This window comes from Nanorana parkeri, unplaced genomic scaffold, assembly GCF_000935625.1.
Source record: "Nanorana parkeri isolate BGI_ZX_2015 unplaced genomic scaffold, ASM93562v1 scaffold291, whole genome shotgun sequence".
Taxonomy (NCBI): domain Eukaryota; kingdom Metazoa; phylum Chordata; class Amphibia; order Anura; family Dicroglossidae; genus Nanorana; species Nanorana parkeri.
This window is the reverse complement of record NW_017306559.1, coordinates 263,435-280,036: the sequence shown is the minus strand read 5'-3', so window position 1 is coordinate 280,036 and position 16,602 is coordinate 263,435. Positions and strand designations below refer to the sequence as shown.

The window sequence follows — 16,602 nt, the reverse complement described above, 5'->3', positions numbered from 1 at the left end:
GAGAGGCGGCAAGGAGCTGTCTGCATCCTAGCAACAAAGAACAAAAGATGGCTCAAGATGCCTGAACCATGACAACAAGGGAAACTAGGCAACCAGGAACCACCTGTGTCCCAGCAATGAAGGAAGCTGGGGGGGGGGTCAAGGTGTTTGCACCCTAACAACAAAGGACTCTAGGTGGCAAAGAGCCGTCTGCATCCTAGCACCTAAAAATCCCCCACTAAACTGATAACAATTCTGCAGCTTTGTGAATGAACCCTAAAACACAAGCATAACTGACCTCCACATGAACGCTGTGTAATATACAGACTGATAGGAACACACATACAGACAATACGCTGCTTTGGACAGACACTTCTTCCATCATTTCTCCTTTAGGGCTTGTTCACACCATGTCTGGATCATGTCCAGACCAGAACAGTTTGTTCCCAGACCAAAAAAGCATCCCAATGTATCCCTATGGTATTTCTGGGATCTGTTCACACTAGCGCAGTCCATTCCGGACCAAACAAAAAAAGATACCGCTCAGTCCATGACCGAGCGCCCGACTTTTCAGAGGGGGGTGACACCAAAATGACTGTAAGTTCTCGGTAAGGGATTTGCACTGAAGCCAAAGCATCAGCATGATACACAGGCAAGTAGCATTTTCAGAACGAGGTCAGCAACTGAATACTGTGAATTTCTTTCATGACTGGTTCCCATTAGGGTGGGAAGATGGTGTAGATTTAGGTCTCATTCACACTGGAATCGGCCCGCACATACAGCTCTGTGCAGGGCCGTAACAAGCAGCTCCCAGGAAGGACAGGTGCTGCGTGTGATAAGTACGCAGCCCGTCCTTCTCTATGGGACTACGCGGCCGTACGCCCCCCTACGCTCACCCGTTCTGCACGTCCATACGGGTGCGAGTGATCGTACTCGTATGCTGACAGGATGGATCATGTCTGCGTCCGAGCCAGGAAACACTGACTCCCACTTGAGGTGAGCATACGGCCGCGTAGTTCCATAGAGTAGGACAGAGGGCTGTGTATTAAATCACACGCAGCACCTGTCCTTCCCAGGAGCTGCTCGGTACGGCCGTGCATGCAGCACAGAGCTGTATGTGCGGGCCGATTCCAGTGTGAATGAGGCCTCAGGGGCAGACCCGCTATTATGGACCGGGTAGAGGTCAGCATGTGCAGTTCCAGAATCGGTTTATGTTCTTGTACACAGTGACAGGTACACTTTTTTGATACTTCTTCATATAAAGAAGTACTGTTATGTCTTTTATGTGATTTTGCATACGGTTCCTCATCGCCAATAACAACATACATAATAGAAAAAAAACATGTGCTCGTCCGTTATATAAAAAGCAGAGATAAAACAAAAAACGGTCAAAATAAATGCAAGCGGCAGGAACCGGACAGATTTCAGCCGCTCAAACGCCCCCCTTGGAGATGCAAAGAGCACATCAGCGTGACCAACGGCGGGAACATCACTGCAACTTGAGTGAATCACATGTGCAGTAAATAGCTCATACTTGAAACAAAGCAGCCCAGTCCACGGCGAGCGGCGCCGAGTCATTTCACAAGCCGATGCACAGAACAGCCGTCATGTGACTTCTCCGGATTAATGAATAGCCGGCTCATCTTAGTCCGACACATTCCAGTTCTGTTTTCTGAAAGGAAACAAAAAAAAAGAACTTTCCCCCTTACTTCATAATAAATATTAACAACAGGAATAGTGACCATGGCCCATAACTGACCTCACACGTGGTGAAAAGACCACGGTGAATCACTGGCATGACTTGCAACCGCTGAAATTAATTAAAGGGCTCCTCTTGACACCAATTGCTCATAATTAGCCATATAATGGAGAATAACTGCAATGCAATTTCAGAAAAACAACCAGCGTTTCCATGAAAGGACGCCTATGGGGTTATATTAAGAAGAACTATGTGCTGAGTAAACAAACTAGTAACTACAGTTCAATGTTTATTCACCACAAGAGATAAACAAATGGCCAACATGCTTCAGGGGCTTAACTAATCCCACTTCATCATGGCACGGTACAGGTGAGGGTATCCTGGAGTAGATTTCTCCAGCGTGGATTAAGGGCCTGCTATGGTCGCCAGTCAATGGCTGCTAAAACCAGTGACCAGAGCAGGCCCTCAATCAGAAAGCCCAGAGCATCTCCCTTCTTCAGGGCTTGCTGATAACGCCTGTCTGTGCCTATTACAGCAGTGGGCAAATCCAGCCCTCCAGCTGTTGTAGAACTACAAGTCCCATGAGGCATTGCAATACTGACAGTTACAGGCATCACTCCCAGAGACAGAGGCATGTTGGGATTTGTAGCAAAAGCACAGCATGAGGGCCAGAGTTGCCCACCCCTGGTCTATTAGGAGGATTTCACAGCAAACAGAAGAGCACCAGACCAAAACATATGTTAGAGTCCATCAAAAAGTTGAATAGTTTAGTCGATCAAACATCCAATGTGTTTTGGGGGCTGACACCCTCTTCATCATGGCTTGGAAACTATGAGAATAAAGGAATGGGCACAAGAGCAAAAAAATTTGGTTCTTCTACAAATGGTAGACTGCAGGCAGTGGCTGTCTCCAGTGATTGACTCCAATCACTGCCTGCCATCTACAAATTTTGGGACAACTACCCGTCATTGCAATAAGATCTAAATTCCCTCATTCTAATTCTTTCCAAGCCCTGAGGAAAGGGGTTGTGTCTGCCCCCAAAACGTGATGGCTGATGACAAAACTGTTCAACTTTTTTTATGGCCTCTAACATCTGTTTTGGTCTGGCGCTCTTCTACTTTCTGTCCCCGAGGTTGCTCCCATTACCTTATTTTGGAGACTGTGCGTCTTTGAGCTGCCAAGCCATAAGTTAAATGAGCTACCTACAAGGTTGGGTCTATCATAAAGGATACCAATGGACTCCTCCCAGCACCTCTGAAATATTCCCACAGTTTGAAGATTTAGGAGCATGGCCTCCAGGTGAGCCCTGTTCTCTAGTTGTGCATTGCTATATACTGTATGTCCCACTGGTGGGAAACTCAGATAGTGTAGACCAGGGCTGGACAAATCCCAGGATCCAGGTCGCCAATTACATCTGGCGCCTAACTTTTGAGGTTTTCTCTAGCTCCTGTAGGTGGAGCTAGCTCCTAAAACAAAATCCTGTTGCCTCCTGGATTGGACAGACTGGCTCCTGAATTCCATATACATTAGTCCACCTCTGGTGTAGAGTTAGGTCTCGTTCACACCTAGGCGTATTGCATAGGCGCGTCTGTCGCGCGGTTTGCGGTAAAAAAGTCACGCGACAAACGCGCGTTTCCGAAGGCTACTTGGCTGTATCAAAATGGAAACGCGCAACAAAAAGGCCCAAAGTAGTACCTGTACCTTTTCAGGCGTGGGCCGTTTTGTAGCGCGTTAGGGACAGGCGGAATTACGCCAAGGAGGGAACGAGTCCATTGAATAAAATGGGATTTATATTTTTGAGCGTTTTGTAGAGCGTTCGGCGAGCGTAGAACACGCTACAAAACGTTCAGGTGTGAACGAGGGCTTAGCGACCGCAATCATTGGAGGCGCCTTGACGTGGCAGTGTGGCCTCCCCATATATCTGCAGATGAATGTGACTAATGAATGTAGTTATAGAGATTAGTTTGTTTTTGTTGCTGCCTAGCCGAAAATGAGCTGGGCACACCCTTTTGTACTCTGCTGCCCTGCCCATGTGCACCTTTCCCTTTTTGCTAGTTGTAAACAGATTTGAGCAGCTGCCATGTAAATTTTTTTGGGTCTAAAATAAGGTATGTGATTAAAACAGAAAGGATTTAAAAGGAGAACTATGAGGTAAGTGTTTTCCCCCATAGTTTTCCTTAGAGTCACGGGAGAACATAAACTAGCGTCCTCCCGCGACCCAAAGCTCAGTATATCGCGAGCTACAGCTCGCGGTATACTGAGACCGCCGCAGCCGGGACGGATCCCGACATCCAGTCTCCGCAGCCTCTTCTCCCCTTCAGCCTAAGGTCTGCTGATGTCATCACAATCACATCTATTGCAGGTTACATAGACCTGCATTAGACATGAGGAGTCTGAGGCACATCCCAAGAGTTGGAGCGCAGGGGGAGAAGAGGACAGCACTGACCGTCAGAGGAGCGGGGGATCAGGTAAGTCAGTCAATCGGCTTTAGTCCAGGGCCCAAGACATAAAAGAGAACTTCACCCTTGCAGTGCAGGGGAAACCCTACTGCAAGGATACTTTTTTGTTTGCCCAGAGGTGGGCTTTAAATATATCTAATGCTAGGTCCACTTGGAGGATGCTTTTAAAAAGGAGAATTATGAGGCGAGTGATTTTCACTCTGCCTCATAATCTGAGCTGACCTGTGACAATTAAACTGTCACAGATCAGCTCAGTAGATCGGGAAGTGAGCGAATACATACTGTCGCTCGCTCACTTCTCGATCATCTCCCTGCAGAGAGCGGTGACTGTCACTCACGGCTCCCTGCAGGGATTCCTCCCCCCCCCCTCCCCTCCCCTGTCCAATTCTCCAGCGCTGACTGGCAAAACGGACGGGGGGAGGGCACAGTTGGCTCTGCCTCTGGATAGGCATCAATCACGCAGTTGGGTAGATCCAGACAGTATTGTCGGGATCCGTCCCGGCGTCGCAGTATACCGAGTATACTGAGCTTTGGGTCACGGGAGAACGCTAGTTTCTGTTCTCCCGTGACCCTTAGGAGAACTATGGGGAAAAGCCCTGACCCCATAGTTCTCCTTTAGGGCAAACAGTTAAATACATAATTGAAATAAACAGTATATACTTTAATGGAAAGATCACCAACAGGTTTACCCTACTAATAAAATAACCGATAACATGTAAGACTAGTACAGATAGGCTAGACCAGGAGTATCCGAACTTTGGTAATCCAGCTGCTGTGGAAGTGCAAGTCCCATAAGGCATTGCACGACTGACTGCCACTGGTATGACTTCCTGAGGCAGATGCATGATGGTACTTGTAGTCTTAGAACAACTGGAGTGTTGGCGTCTGGCTACCTCTGGGCTAGATCCAGCAAAACCATTATGTTTATGTCTAAGTACTGGTTCACTTTAAGGGCTGAATGCCTCACCGCGAGCAAGCGCTGTGTACCTGCACTGCGAATTCAAGTACTTTTAATCATTTCCCAAGACGAGAACCAGAAAGCCTGTAATTAAATGAGGAAAGGATGCAATTATATAAGCAGGAAATAAATCCTGGCAATGTAATAATGTACAATAATGTAATGAGCCCAAGGTAATTGATTCTGGCTACTGGAACCCTCGATGTTATTACATAAAGAGCGGCTTTGGCGGGTTTGGGAAGAGAGCAAAAGTTCATATCAACAGAGGAAAAATACATTAAGACCGAGTTTATTATCATTTTTATTTTCCTACCATCTTCACCCGATGTCCTTCTGCCTCTAGCAGCGAAGGAACTCAAAGACATCACCAAAAACTGGTATCTTACATTTTGTATGGTTGCTGGCAAACTGAATAACAGGCTGTCTGGTATTATGGCCACCCCCACGTATGTTATGATGTCCAGGGTTTAAGTGGACAGACTCTGTTACCAAAATGAGAAAATGAACAAGCTGCATGCCATTTACAATCAGACAATTAGAAGCTGCCGTGGGGAGGGCCATGGGTGGAGATGGGTGTTGGTCAGTACATGTGTAAGGATTGAAAGAAAAATGTAAAAAAGCGATATGATTTATTAACACCTCATTTACACGTGCAGTAAAGTGTGGTGGTTGAGTCGTGTTTTTAGAGCTCCCTGACCGCCAACCAATGCACCTTCAAGATAGTTATATGGTCATTTACAGTGCAGAATCCACATGCGAGACTGTCACTTCATGATGCTGCCTTAACCGAGGCTATTGTGGTAACTGAAGCCCACCTTAACCCCACCCAATGCCTCAATTGAAGCCCACCTTAACTGCGCCTATTGTGTCAGATGAAGCCTGACTTAACCATGACTATTGTGTCAATTCAAGCCCGCCTTAACAGTGCCTATTGTGCCAATTCATGCCCGCCTTAACCGTGCCTATTGTGCCAATTATCCACATGCGAGACTGTCACTTCATGATGCTGCCTTAACCGAGGCTATTGTGGTAACTGAAGCCCACCTTAACCCCACCCAATGCCTCAATTGAAGCCCACCTTAACTGCGCCTATTGTGTCAGATGAAGCCTGACTTAACCATGACTATTGTGTCAATTCAAGCCCGCCTTAACAGTGCCTATTGTGCCAATTCATGCCCGCCTTAACCGTGCCTATTGTGCCAATTCATGCCCGCCTTAACCGTGCCTATTGTGCCAATTCATGCCTGCCTTAACCATGCCTATTGTGTCAAATGAAGCCCACCTTAACCGTGCCCATAGTGTCAATTGAAGCCCGCCTTACCAGTGCCTATTGTGCCAATTCATCCCCACCTTAACCGTGCCTATTGTGTCAATTAAAGCCAGCTTTAACCGTGCCTATTGTTTTTGAAGCCCACCTTACTGCGCCCATCGTGTTAACTGAGGCCTGCCTTAACCATGTCTATTGTGTCAATTGAAGCCTGGCCACTTATCGTGGTTAAGGAGAGGGTTTTTTTTGTTTTGTTTTTTAAAGAGTTTAACCAGCAATGGGGAAAAGGCATAGGAGGTACAATGTATTCCAGAAAGCCCAAGGAAATCATAGTGCAGAGAGTTCTTCCAGTAGCATCCAGTCCCAGTGGCTGTAAACCCAGTACCAGTGGTATCCAGTAAATGTGCCCGCCAGGAGTGCCCATACAGTCAGTCAGGGCCAGCTTTTACCAGTGCCAGCCAGAAGTGTGCTGGCCATAATGTGAATGTGTGAATGGGCCCCTTAGAGCCTGTTCACACGACGTCCGTTTTCTGTGCTGACCTGATCCGTACGCTCCTGCACTAAAAATGCATCCCAATGTATCCCTATGTGTTTTATGGGCTACAGTTCTCACCTGCGCAGTCCGTTCAGGTTACGACAGAAAAATACTGCATGTCACATTTTGTACGGTCAGGAAACGGTCCCTAAACGCAACAAAAACGCACTGCAGCTAACATACTGACAGCCCCCCTCCAGCAAAAAAAAAAAAAACAACATTTTTTTTTTATTTTTTTTTACTGGAACGCATCAAAACACATAGCACCGCCTCTGCTGATCCGCACCTGATCCGATCCTGAAACTCATGTGAACAGGTCCTTAATGTTACAATGCACACTTTGCGATTATTTGCGCTCAGAAAAAAAAAATAGAAACCTGCGTTTCAAGTGGCAGATTAGATACTCTCAATGCATTTTTTTTTGTAGGACAAAAAATATAAATGCAAAATAACCAATTTACATCCGAGATCAATTTGTTTTATTTAAACCCAGGCAGCCCGGGTGATTGGATTGCAGATCCCCGTTACACAGCCAGACTTCAGGTGGTATATCTAAGTCCCCTTTAAAAAATGAAACGGCTGTGAAATGGTCTCCTTCCTGCCGGCATTAGTCAGGATGGGGATCAGACTGCGGCTCGCACTGACAGATCACCGCGGCCCCCTCTTCACTCACACACAAGCAGATGGTAAGTAGGTTGGGTGCAGCCTCTTTACATTGACATAAGCCGGCGAGTGATGGAGTCATGTCTGCCGCAGAGCCGCGCTAAATTCGGGAACCTTATTTTGGTTATCAGCGCCAGAGCAGACTTTACAGCGAGTAATAAAGCCGCGATGTTCCCTGGCAGAGCCGTCCATCACACTTCTATAAATCTGACCTAAAAATAGCTTGCAATGACAGAACTGGGAAGGAGAGTCGGGTTTTGGTGAGAGCACTAAAGAGGAGCCTGCGAGGACATGGAAGCCGCCACGGCCAACTTGTTTAGTAAGTCGCTGACATGGAACTAAACTTTTTAGACTTTGCTGGCTGCATGCTGGTTCCAGATGTGTGAATGTATAACGGCATTCTGAATGACAGCTGACGTTTTAAAACTAAGCTCCATGCAAACAGCCTGACTGGATGCCTAACATCATCTAGCTCTTCCTCCCCGGCCTGACTGTCCCTGTCCTAACCCTTTTATTCATTGGATTTCAGTACTTTCAATCATGGAGGCTCAGCATCACATGTGCGCATTACCTAGAGCAGTCAGCATGCAAATTCAGCCTAGGAACGCTCACTCCTCCAGACCAACATCCACCCATCCAGGATTTTTGATATTTGTATAACCCCACTCAAGAGCTCAGGGCCCTGTGGTGTTTTAAGGAAGCTATGTGCAGGACTCTGCTGCCCCCTCCCACCAGCCATGATCTGCCTGCATTGCATAGGGAACCACAGAAACCAAGTGATGACATCATACCTCATACCAACTGTGAAGCATGGTGATGGAAATGTTATGATTTGGGGTTGCTTTGCCACTTCAGGGCATGAGCAGCTAACATTTATTGATTCCCCCACTCAGCTCCAAATAGGACTCCATTCAATTCCATGAAGTCTCAATGCTCAAAAGCAGACTCTTGACCTTAACTGTGTAAGATTTACTCTACACTGCCAGAGAGCACAGCCAGGAAGGTGACCTGGATTTTCTCCACTGCAGTTAAAGAGGACCTGCACTGTGGAAGCTGTACCCATAAAAAGCAAGTGGAGGGCCAAGGACCACTCATCAGTTTTGACGGAACCTGGGAGCTCCCTGTAGCTGAACTTTTTACTAGGGATGCACCGATACTAGTATCCCAAGTAGTTGGGCGAGTACACGTACTTGCCCAAATGCTCCGATACCTAGCCCATTACCCAAACTTCGGGTATCAAGAAGCAGGGCAGCGGGTCATACACACTGCCCAGCTTCCTGAAGCCGGTTCCATGCTCTCTCCAGTTTCCTGGCCAATCAGGAAGACGGGCAGCGTGTAATGACTCGCCGCCTAGCTTCCTAATTGGTCGGGAAGCTGGCCAATCAGGAAGCCAGACAGCGAGTCATTACTCGCCCCCCGGCTTTCCGATTGTCCGGGAAGCCGGCTTTCTGCCCAATCAGGAAGCCGGGCGCCAGGTAATGACTCGTTGCCCGGCTTCCTGATTGGTCGAGAAGCTGGCCAATCAGGAAGCCGGCAACGAGTCATTACCTGGCGCCCGGCTTCCTGATTGGGAAGAAAGCCGGCTCCATGCTTCCTCTTCACCTGGTGACAAGGGAGCATGGAGACGGCTTCCCTGCTAATTGGGAAGCCGGGTTGGCGAGTCATTACACTCCACCTGGCTTCTTTAAATGGGACTTTTGGTATCTGTATCGGCGAGTACCGAAAAGAAAATATCGGTACTTGTACTCGATACCGAAAAAACGGTATCGGTACATCCCTACTTTTTACCCATTACTGTGTTGCCATGCCTTGTCCTGCACTGTGTCTCTATGACAGGGTGGACCTATTGATAGAGAAGCTGGGGTTTGCTCCGTCATGCCAGTGCTGCGCGCCTAATGACTGGAAATCCCATAACGAACAGTAGAATATTCAGTAAGCAGCAGGAGAGGTGGAGGAATCACAGGTACAAAGAATTAATGAAGCAGGGAGATCCTTGTACTGCAGGTCCTAAGGTGCAGCTTCCTCTCCAGCAAAGAGAACAGTGAGCAGCACAGCAGTGACATCATGAAATCTCCTTAGACAGCAGTGCCTTAGATGATCTCGCACTGCAGATATACAGCTATGAGGCTGGAGGCACAGGAGTCACTCTCTAGGAATAGGAAGTATGTTGCTATCTTTCAGAAGGAATGTAAGACAGAAAGTAAAATGTTTCAGGGTACTGCTTATTCATATTTTACAGTTCTAGATGTTCCCTATAAAAAACATCAAATCTTCACTTCTTGAGTGTAAGTCCGCTTTAAGCATATTCATCAGCCAAAAATCTGCAGCGTCACCGCTTTACCAAAAACATAGCAGCGGCCCTGAAATCTGGGAGTGTCTCACTTCACCAGAGAGACAGCTTACATTAGCATATTATTCCTGCTCAGCAGACATAAACCTGGCTTGTGAGTGATGCTTCGCGGATGGTACCAGACAACCAGCGACAACCTGATGTGATTATACTTTATAATTTATTAATCTGAAAAATATGAGTTGTGTGGAGTCACTGCTGCTCCATTCTCCTGTAATTGTCAGCCACTATCAAATTACGTCTTCCGTGACAATATTCTCCCCCCCCGCCCCCAACCCGTGCTTACATAAAAATGATTAAAACGAGATCTCGGAACAGGGAACCTGCCGCTTTGTAGCAATAAACTGAACAACCGCGTACGGGTAGAATTAATAATTCACAAAGTCACGTCAGACCTTCAAAAGAAAACACACGGGGATGCTTTGCGGGGAAAAATATATATTAAAATAATAAGTGCACATCTAACACACACGGCTGCTTTGTTGTATTCGACTAAAGCAAGCAAGTTCGCAAATAAAACATTTTTATCTTGTGTGTTGTACTTGCCCTTTCCTGAGAGATGATCCGGGACCCAGAATGTTCTGCCAGTTTAAATTAAAGTACAGCTAAGGGCCTGTTCACACTAGATGCAGTGCGTCCCGGCCCGATTCTGGCCAGAACGCACTACCTCGCATTGCGGCCGGCTTACTTTTTAGTGGGGCAGGAGGGGGCGTGGCGGGTGAATGGCACCGTAGCCCCGCCCTCCGGCCGCAAAGCGATCGGCCGCACGGGATCGCAAGGCACATTATGCCTGCGATCCGGTGCGATCAAAATAGTGCTTGCAGCATTTTGATCGCACCGGGCCGCAGGCATAATGTGCCTTGCGATCCCTTGTGGCCGGAGGGCGTGGCTACAGTGCCATTCACTTGAATGGCCTGCCACGCCCCCTCCTGCCCCACTAAAAAGTGAGCCAGCTGCAATGTGAGGCAGTGCGTTCTGGCCAGAATCAAGCCGGAACGCACTGCATCTAGTGTGAATGGGCCCTAAAAAGGTGAAGAGGTTCCAAATCCAGTTGCTATGTGATGCACAAGCCTGAGCGGTCAGCGACTACAGTCATGGCCAAAAATATTGACACCCCTGCATTTCTGTCAGATAATGCATCACTTAGCACAGAAAATTGTTGCAATTACAAATGTTTCGGCAATCTCATGTTTATTTCTTTTGTTTGTATTGGTATGACACAAAAAAGTGGAGAAAAAAAAAAAGCCAAATCTGACACATTCCATGCAAAACTCGAAAAATGGACTGGACAAAATGATTGGCACCTTCTCCAAATTGCAAGAAATAATTGCATTCAAAGTTTTTGTGGAAAAGCATGGACAGTCTTAAGGTTACAAGTCCATCTCCAGAGATCTGAATGTTCCTGTGTCCACTGTGCACAACATTGTCAAGAAGTTTACAGCCCATGGCACTGGAGCTAATCTCCCTGGACGTGGACGACAGAGAACCTAGCCCAATGCCTAGACCGATACTTCCGGTATCAGTCATTCACTTGTGACGAGAGAGCATGGAGCCGGCTTCCCAGCCAATCAGGAAGCCGGGCAGCGTGCAATGACGTGCTGGGCAGCGTGCAATGGCCGGCTTCCTGATTGGTCGGAAGCTGGCCAATCAGGTTGCCAGGCTCCGTGTAATGATGCGGTGCCCGGCTTCCTGATTGGCCATAAAGCGGGCTCCATGCTTTCTTATCACCTAGTGACGAGAAGCATGGGGACAGCTTCCCTGCTAATCAGGAAGCCAGTTGGCGAGTCATTACACGCCGCCTGGCTTCCTGAATGGGACTTCCGGTACTTGGTATTGAGTATCGGCGCGTCCGGCAAAAAAAATATCGGTACTCATACCGGTATCGGTGCATCCCTACTGCAAACCATGGTTTCACTCCATTGAGTGGCCAATGCAGCTCTGGCATGGAGCCACATGGATTAAGGTTTCAAGCTTTGAGGTGCACCAACGTAGTCATGGTAGTAGAGAAGGGAAGGAAGGGTTGGGGGGGGGGTAACTAACCTGGAACAAGTACACCAGTTTGGGCTTTCCTGACCTGCAAACTTATTTGCGGTCATTGACTTCCAAAGACAGGGTCAGCATAACAACCAGACAACTGGCATTTGTCTGGAATGCCAAGAAAAGTTTGCTTTAGCTACAAAACTTCTTTCACTCATGAAGTGTAAAGTACACGTGAGTATACATAGACTATTGCTCAAAATACAACCAACCACTAACCTAATTAGGCGTGTCATGCCATAGCGAGAAGCATAGTGCAGCGGAGTGTTGTGTTGGTAAGGTTCCCCGTAGGATGTGTTCGGGTCCAGGGACTCTTTCAGCTGTGGATTGCCCTCGTAGATTTGGTACGCTAGGTTGTCGTCCCCGTTGATCAAGGATTTGCGAAACTTTGTAGTGGTGTTTCCCATTGTAGTCTAGAGACCGGCACTTGTCTACCCTACGTTCAGCTTCTTGCCAAGATAGTCCACAACATTCCATCCACCCTGCAAGACAAAGAGAAATATTGTACAACACGTAGAAAGAAAGAGAAGAAAAAAAATGCTCCTTCTCTCGGCCTTACAGTTGTAACAAACTCCCATCAAACTTTAACCAACTTCTCAAGTGTAAAATCTTCCTTCTCCACCCCCCACCCCCCCGAAAGGCCAATGGAGCAGCCGCGGCATTTCACAACCTTATATATTTTAGATAGAAATATAATTATGCATAGATATATACACTGATCAGCCATAACATTCTGATCAGTGACAGGTGAAGCAAATAACATTGATTATCTCATTGCAATGGCACCTGGAAGTAGATGGGACATATTAGGCAGAAAGTGAACATTTTCTTCCTGAAGCGGACATGTTGGAAGCAGAAAAAATTGGCCAAGCGTAAAGATTTGTGCAACTTTGACAAGGGCCCAATTGTGATGTCTAGATGACTGGGTCAGACCAACTCCAAAACTGCAGCTCTTGTTCTCGGTCTGCAGTGGTCCAGGACCTACCAAAAGTGGTCCAAGGAAAGAAAACTGCTGAACCAACTACAGTTATTGGCAGCCATGTCTCATTGAGGAACATGGGGAGGGAAGGCTGGCCTGTGTAGTCCGAAGAGCTACTGTAGCTCAAATTGCTGAAAAATGCTGATTCCCATAGAAAGGTGTCTGAACACGCAGTTTGTTGTGTATGGGGCTAAGAGGCCGCTGACTGGTCAGGGAGCTCATGCTGACCCGTGTCCACCTCGGACACCTACAACAGGCACATGAGCTTTAGAACTGGACCGCAGAGTAATGGAAGAAGGTGGTCTGGTCTGATGAATCATGTTTTCTTCTATATCAGGTGGATAGCCGGTGCATGTCTGTCACTTACCTGGGGAAGTGATGGCACCAGGATGCACTATAGGAAGAAGACAAGCCGTTGGAGGCAGTGTGATGTTTTGGGCAATGTTCTGCTGGGAAACCTTGGATCCTGCCATTCATGTGGATGTAACTTTGACATGTAGCACCTACCTAGACATTGCTGCTGAACAAGTACACCCCTTCATGGAAACGATATTCCCTGATGGCAGTGGCTTCTTTCAGCAGGATAATGTGCCCTACAACATTGCAAACATGGTTTAAGAATGATTTGAGGAACACAACAACGAGTTTGAGGTGTTGACTTGGCCTCCCAAGTTCTCCAGATCCCAATCCAATGGAACGTCTGAGGGATGTGCTGGAAAAACAAGTCGAATCCATGGAGGCTTCACCTCACAACTTACAGGACCTAAAAGGATCTGCTACTGACGGCTTGGTGGCAGATACCACAGCATACCTTCAGGTCTAGTGGAGTCCATGCCTCGACGGGTCAGGGATGTTTTAGGGGGACCTACACAATATTAGGTGGAGGGTCATAATGTTATGTTGGTTATATAGGAGGGTCTGTGGTTGTACAGGAGGCTTCTTGGTTATATAGAAGTCTCTATGCTTGTATAGACGGCTCTACGGTAGTATTCGGGGCTCTGTGGTTGTGTAGGAGGCTCCTTGGTTATATACAAGTATCTATGCTTGTATAGGAGGATCTATGGTTGTATAAAAGGCTCCTTGGTTATATATAAGAGTCTCTATGGTTATATACAGGGCTCTGTGGTTGTGTAGGAGACTCCTTGGTTATATACGGGGCTCTGTGGTTGTGTAGGAGGCTCCTTGGTTATATATACGTCTCTATGGTTATATACGGGGCTCTGTGGTCATATAGGAGGCTCCTTGGTTATATTACGGGGCTCTGTGGTTGTGTAGGAGGCTCCTTGGTTATATATAAAAGTCTCTAAGGTTATATACGGGGCTCTGTGGTCATATACGGGGCTCTGTGGTTGTGTAGGAGGCTCCTTGGTTATATATGAGTCTCTATGGTTATATACGGGGCTCTGCGGCCATACAGGAGGCTCCTTGGTTATATACGAGTCTCTATGGTTGTGTAGGAGGCTTCTTGGTTATATACACGAGTCTCTATGGTTATATACGGGGCTCTGTGGTTGTGTAGGAGGCAGTATTGTGCAGTCTGTCCGGCTTCTGACTTATGGGCACATGACGCATCTCACAGCCCAAAAACAAGCAGTTGCGACACACTGTACGAACGTCCCGTCCACCCGTCACACAGAACACATGGGCTCAGATGTCTGCTCACAATGATCACATGAACAGCTGAGATCTATAAACAGTTTTATATAACAGGAGCCAGACTCCAGTGTGACACCAACCGGGATTGTCAGCCACACATCATACAATATATCCATTCATTCCACGGAGGAGATCCTTGTCAGTAGAGCTCCATAGGAGGAGGACGGGAGGGACGTGTGCAAAGCTCAGCACACACATTACAATCCGATTGTACAATCTGCTTTAGATCTACCAACAAATATGAAGTGCGAGGGCCGGACTGACTGGAGACGGATAGATTGGATAGATTAGGTTGGTCTTCATATTACTGTACAGTTTTGGAAAATCTAAAGTTCATTGTAGAAAGACGGTAATATGTACGGTGATACACTGCAAGCTTTTCACAATGTGGATCAGAAGCTGCAGGAGGCCAGACAGAGCGCGCCTTGTTTCCTGGCTGCTGCAGCTTCTTGGATGATCTGCTTGCATTGCATATAGAAGCACAGAGACCCAATAATGACATCATCAGTTCTAAAATAAGGTATATAATGAAAACAGAAAGATTTGAGTTAAAGGGGAACTATGGGGTTAAGGCTTTTCCCCATAGTTCTCCTTAGGCCCCGTTCACATGAAGCGACGTATCACGCGATTTCCGCCGCGATATCGCGCATTTTTGCCGCGCGATATCGCGAGAAGTCGCCGGCCAATGCTATTCAATGGAGCTATCTTAACTCCATGTCGCGCGTTGCTCGTCGCGGTCGCAAGTCGCTTCTACCGGAACCTTTTTTTCGGACGATTTTGCGCGATTACGCTTTTTTTCTATGGAGCCAGACGGAGAAGGTCGCGCTACCGTCGCTGGATCGTCGCCCCGAAAGTCGCGCTATCCCGGCCGCTGCAAAGGTATGTCGCTACATGTGAACGGGGTCTTAGGGTAACGGGAGGACACAAACAAGCGTCCTCCCGTCACCCTAGGCTCACAGCTTGCGGTATACTGAGACGCCGCATCTGAAGCGGATCCCGATAATTGTGCCGGGATCCGCCCAGCTGCGTGACTGACAGCTGGCTCTGCCTATCTAGAGGCAGAGCCAGCTGTACCGGCCCCCTCCCCCGTCCGTTCCGCCAGTCAGCGCTGGAGGATCGGAGCGGGGAGGGGGGAATCCAGCCCCTCCCCCTGTCACGGCAGAGAGCTGTGACAGGATCGAGAAGTGAGCGAACGCCGGTATGTGTTCGCTCACCTCCCGATCTACTGAGCCGACCTGTGACAGTCTCATTGTCACAGGTCAGCTAGAACTATGAGGTGAGTGAAAAGCACTCACCTCATAGTTCTCCTTTAAGAATGTCATTACCATGTTGATGGAGGGGAGGGGAGGGGAGGGGAGGGACTATGGAAGGCACAAAATAAGCAGATTAAACTTCAGAGTATGAAAATAAAATCGATGTTTCTGCTGCTGGAAATGGAGGTTTATTATTGCGCTGGGAAGTTCTAATATTTCCTGACTCTGACCGTCCTTCTCTGTTGTGTCTGCAGTTCATGCCGCGTTCTTACGCTGCGGGTTTCATCGGCCTCTTATCTACACGGGTCAGATTGAGGAAGTTCTAATTGCCGTTCTGTCTGGCGGTTTCAAGCAGGTTTGGTGCGAAGCTGCTGCTGAAAGACGCCATAAAAACACCTTCTATATATGTGAACGGCTTCACAAGCCAGAATATGCGTAATTCTGCTCAGCTAGTCTTGTGATTCACCCTCTGCCACACTGTATACCAAGGGTAGCAAACCTCTGGCCCTCCAGCTGTGGTGGAACTACAAACCCCATGAGGCATTGCAAGATTCTCACAACCACGACTCCCGAAGAGAGATGCATCATGGGATTTGTAGTTTCACCACAGCTGGAGGGCCGGAGGTTTGCTACACCTGCTGTATACGCTTTACACCTCAAGACTGAAGGGAAGACCGGAGTTCAGCTTTGAGGGCCCAGTCACACCATATCCAGTGCGGTCGATCACACTGCGGGCGTGTCTGCAGTGCCATTGACATTAATAGCAC

At 47.7% G+C, this 16,602-nt stretch overlaps 1 protein-coding gene across 1 annotated transcript in view; it reads right to left on the bottom strand.

The window, feature by feature from the left end:
- ANKIB1 (ankyrin repeat and IBR domain containing 1) overlaps positions 1-12,423 on the bottom strand; it is an 86,031-nt gene extending 73,608 nt beyond the window's left edge. Inside the window, exon 1 of the mRNA XM_018557606.1 lies at positions 12,167-12,423. Coding sequence (XP_018413108.1) covers positions 12,167-12,354 — 188 coding nt within the window. The 5' untranslated portion in view covers positions 12,355-12,423. The remainder of the gene's footprint in view (positions 1-12,166) is intronic.
- Between the last annotated feature and the right edge of the window lie 4,179 nt (positions 12,424-16,602).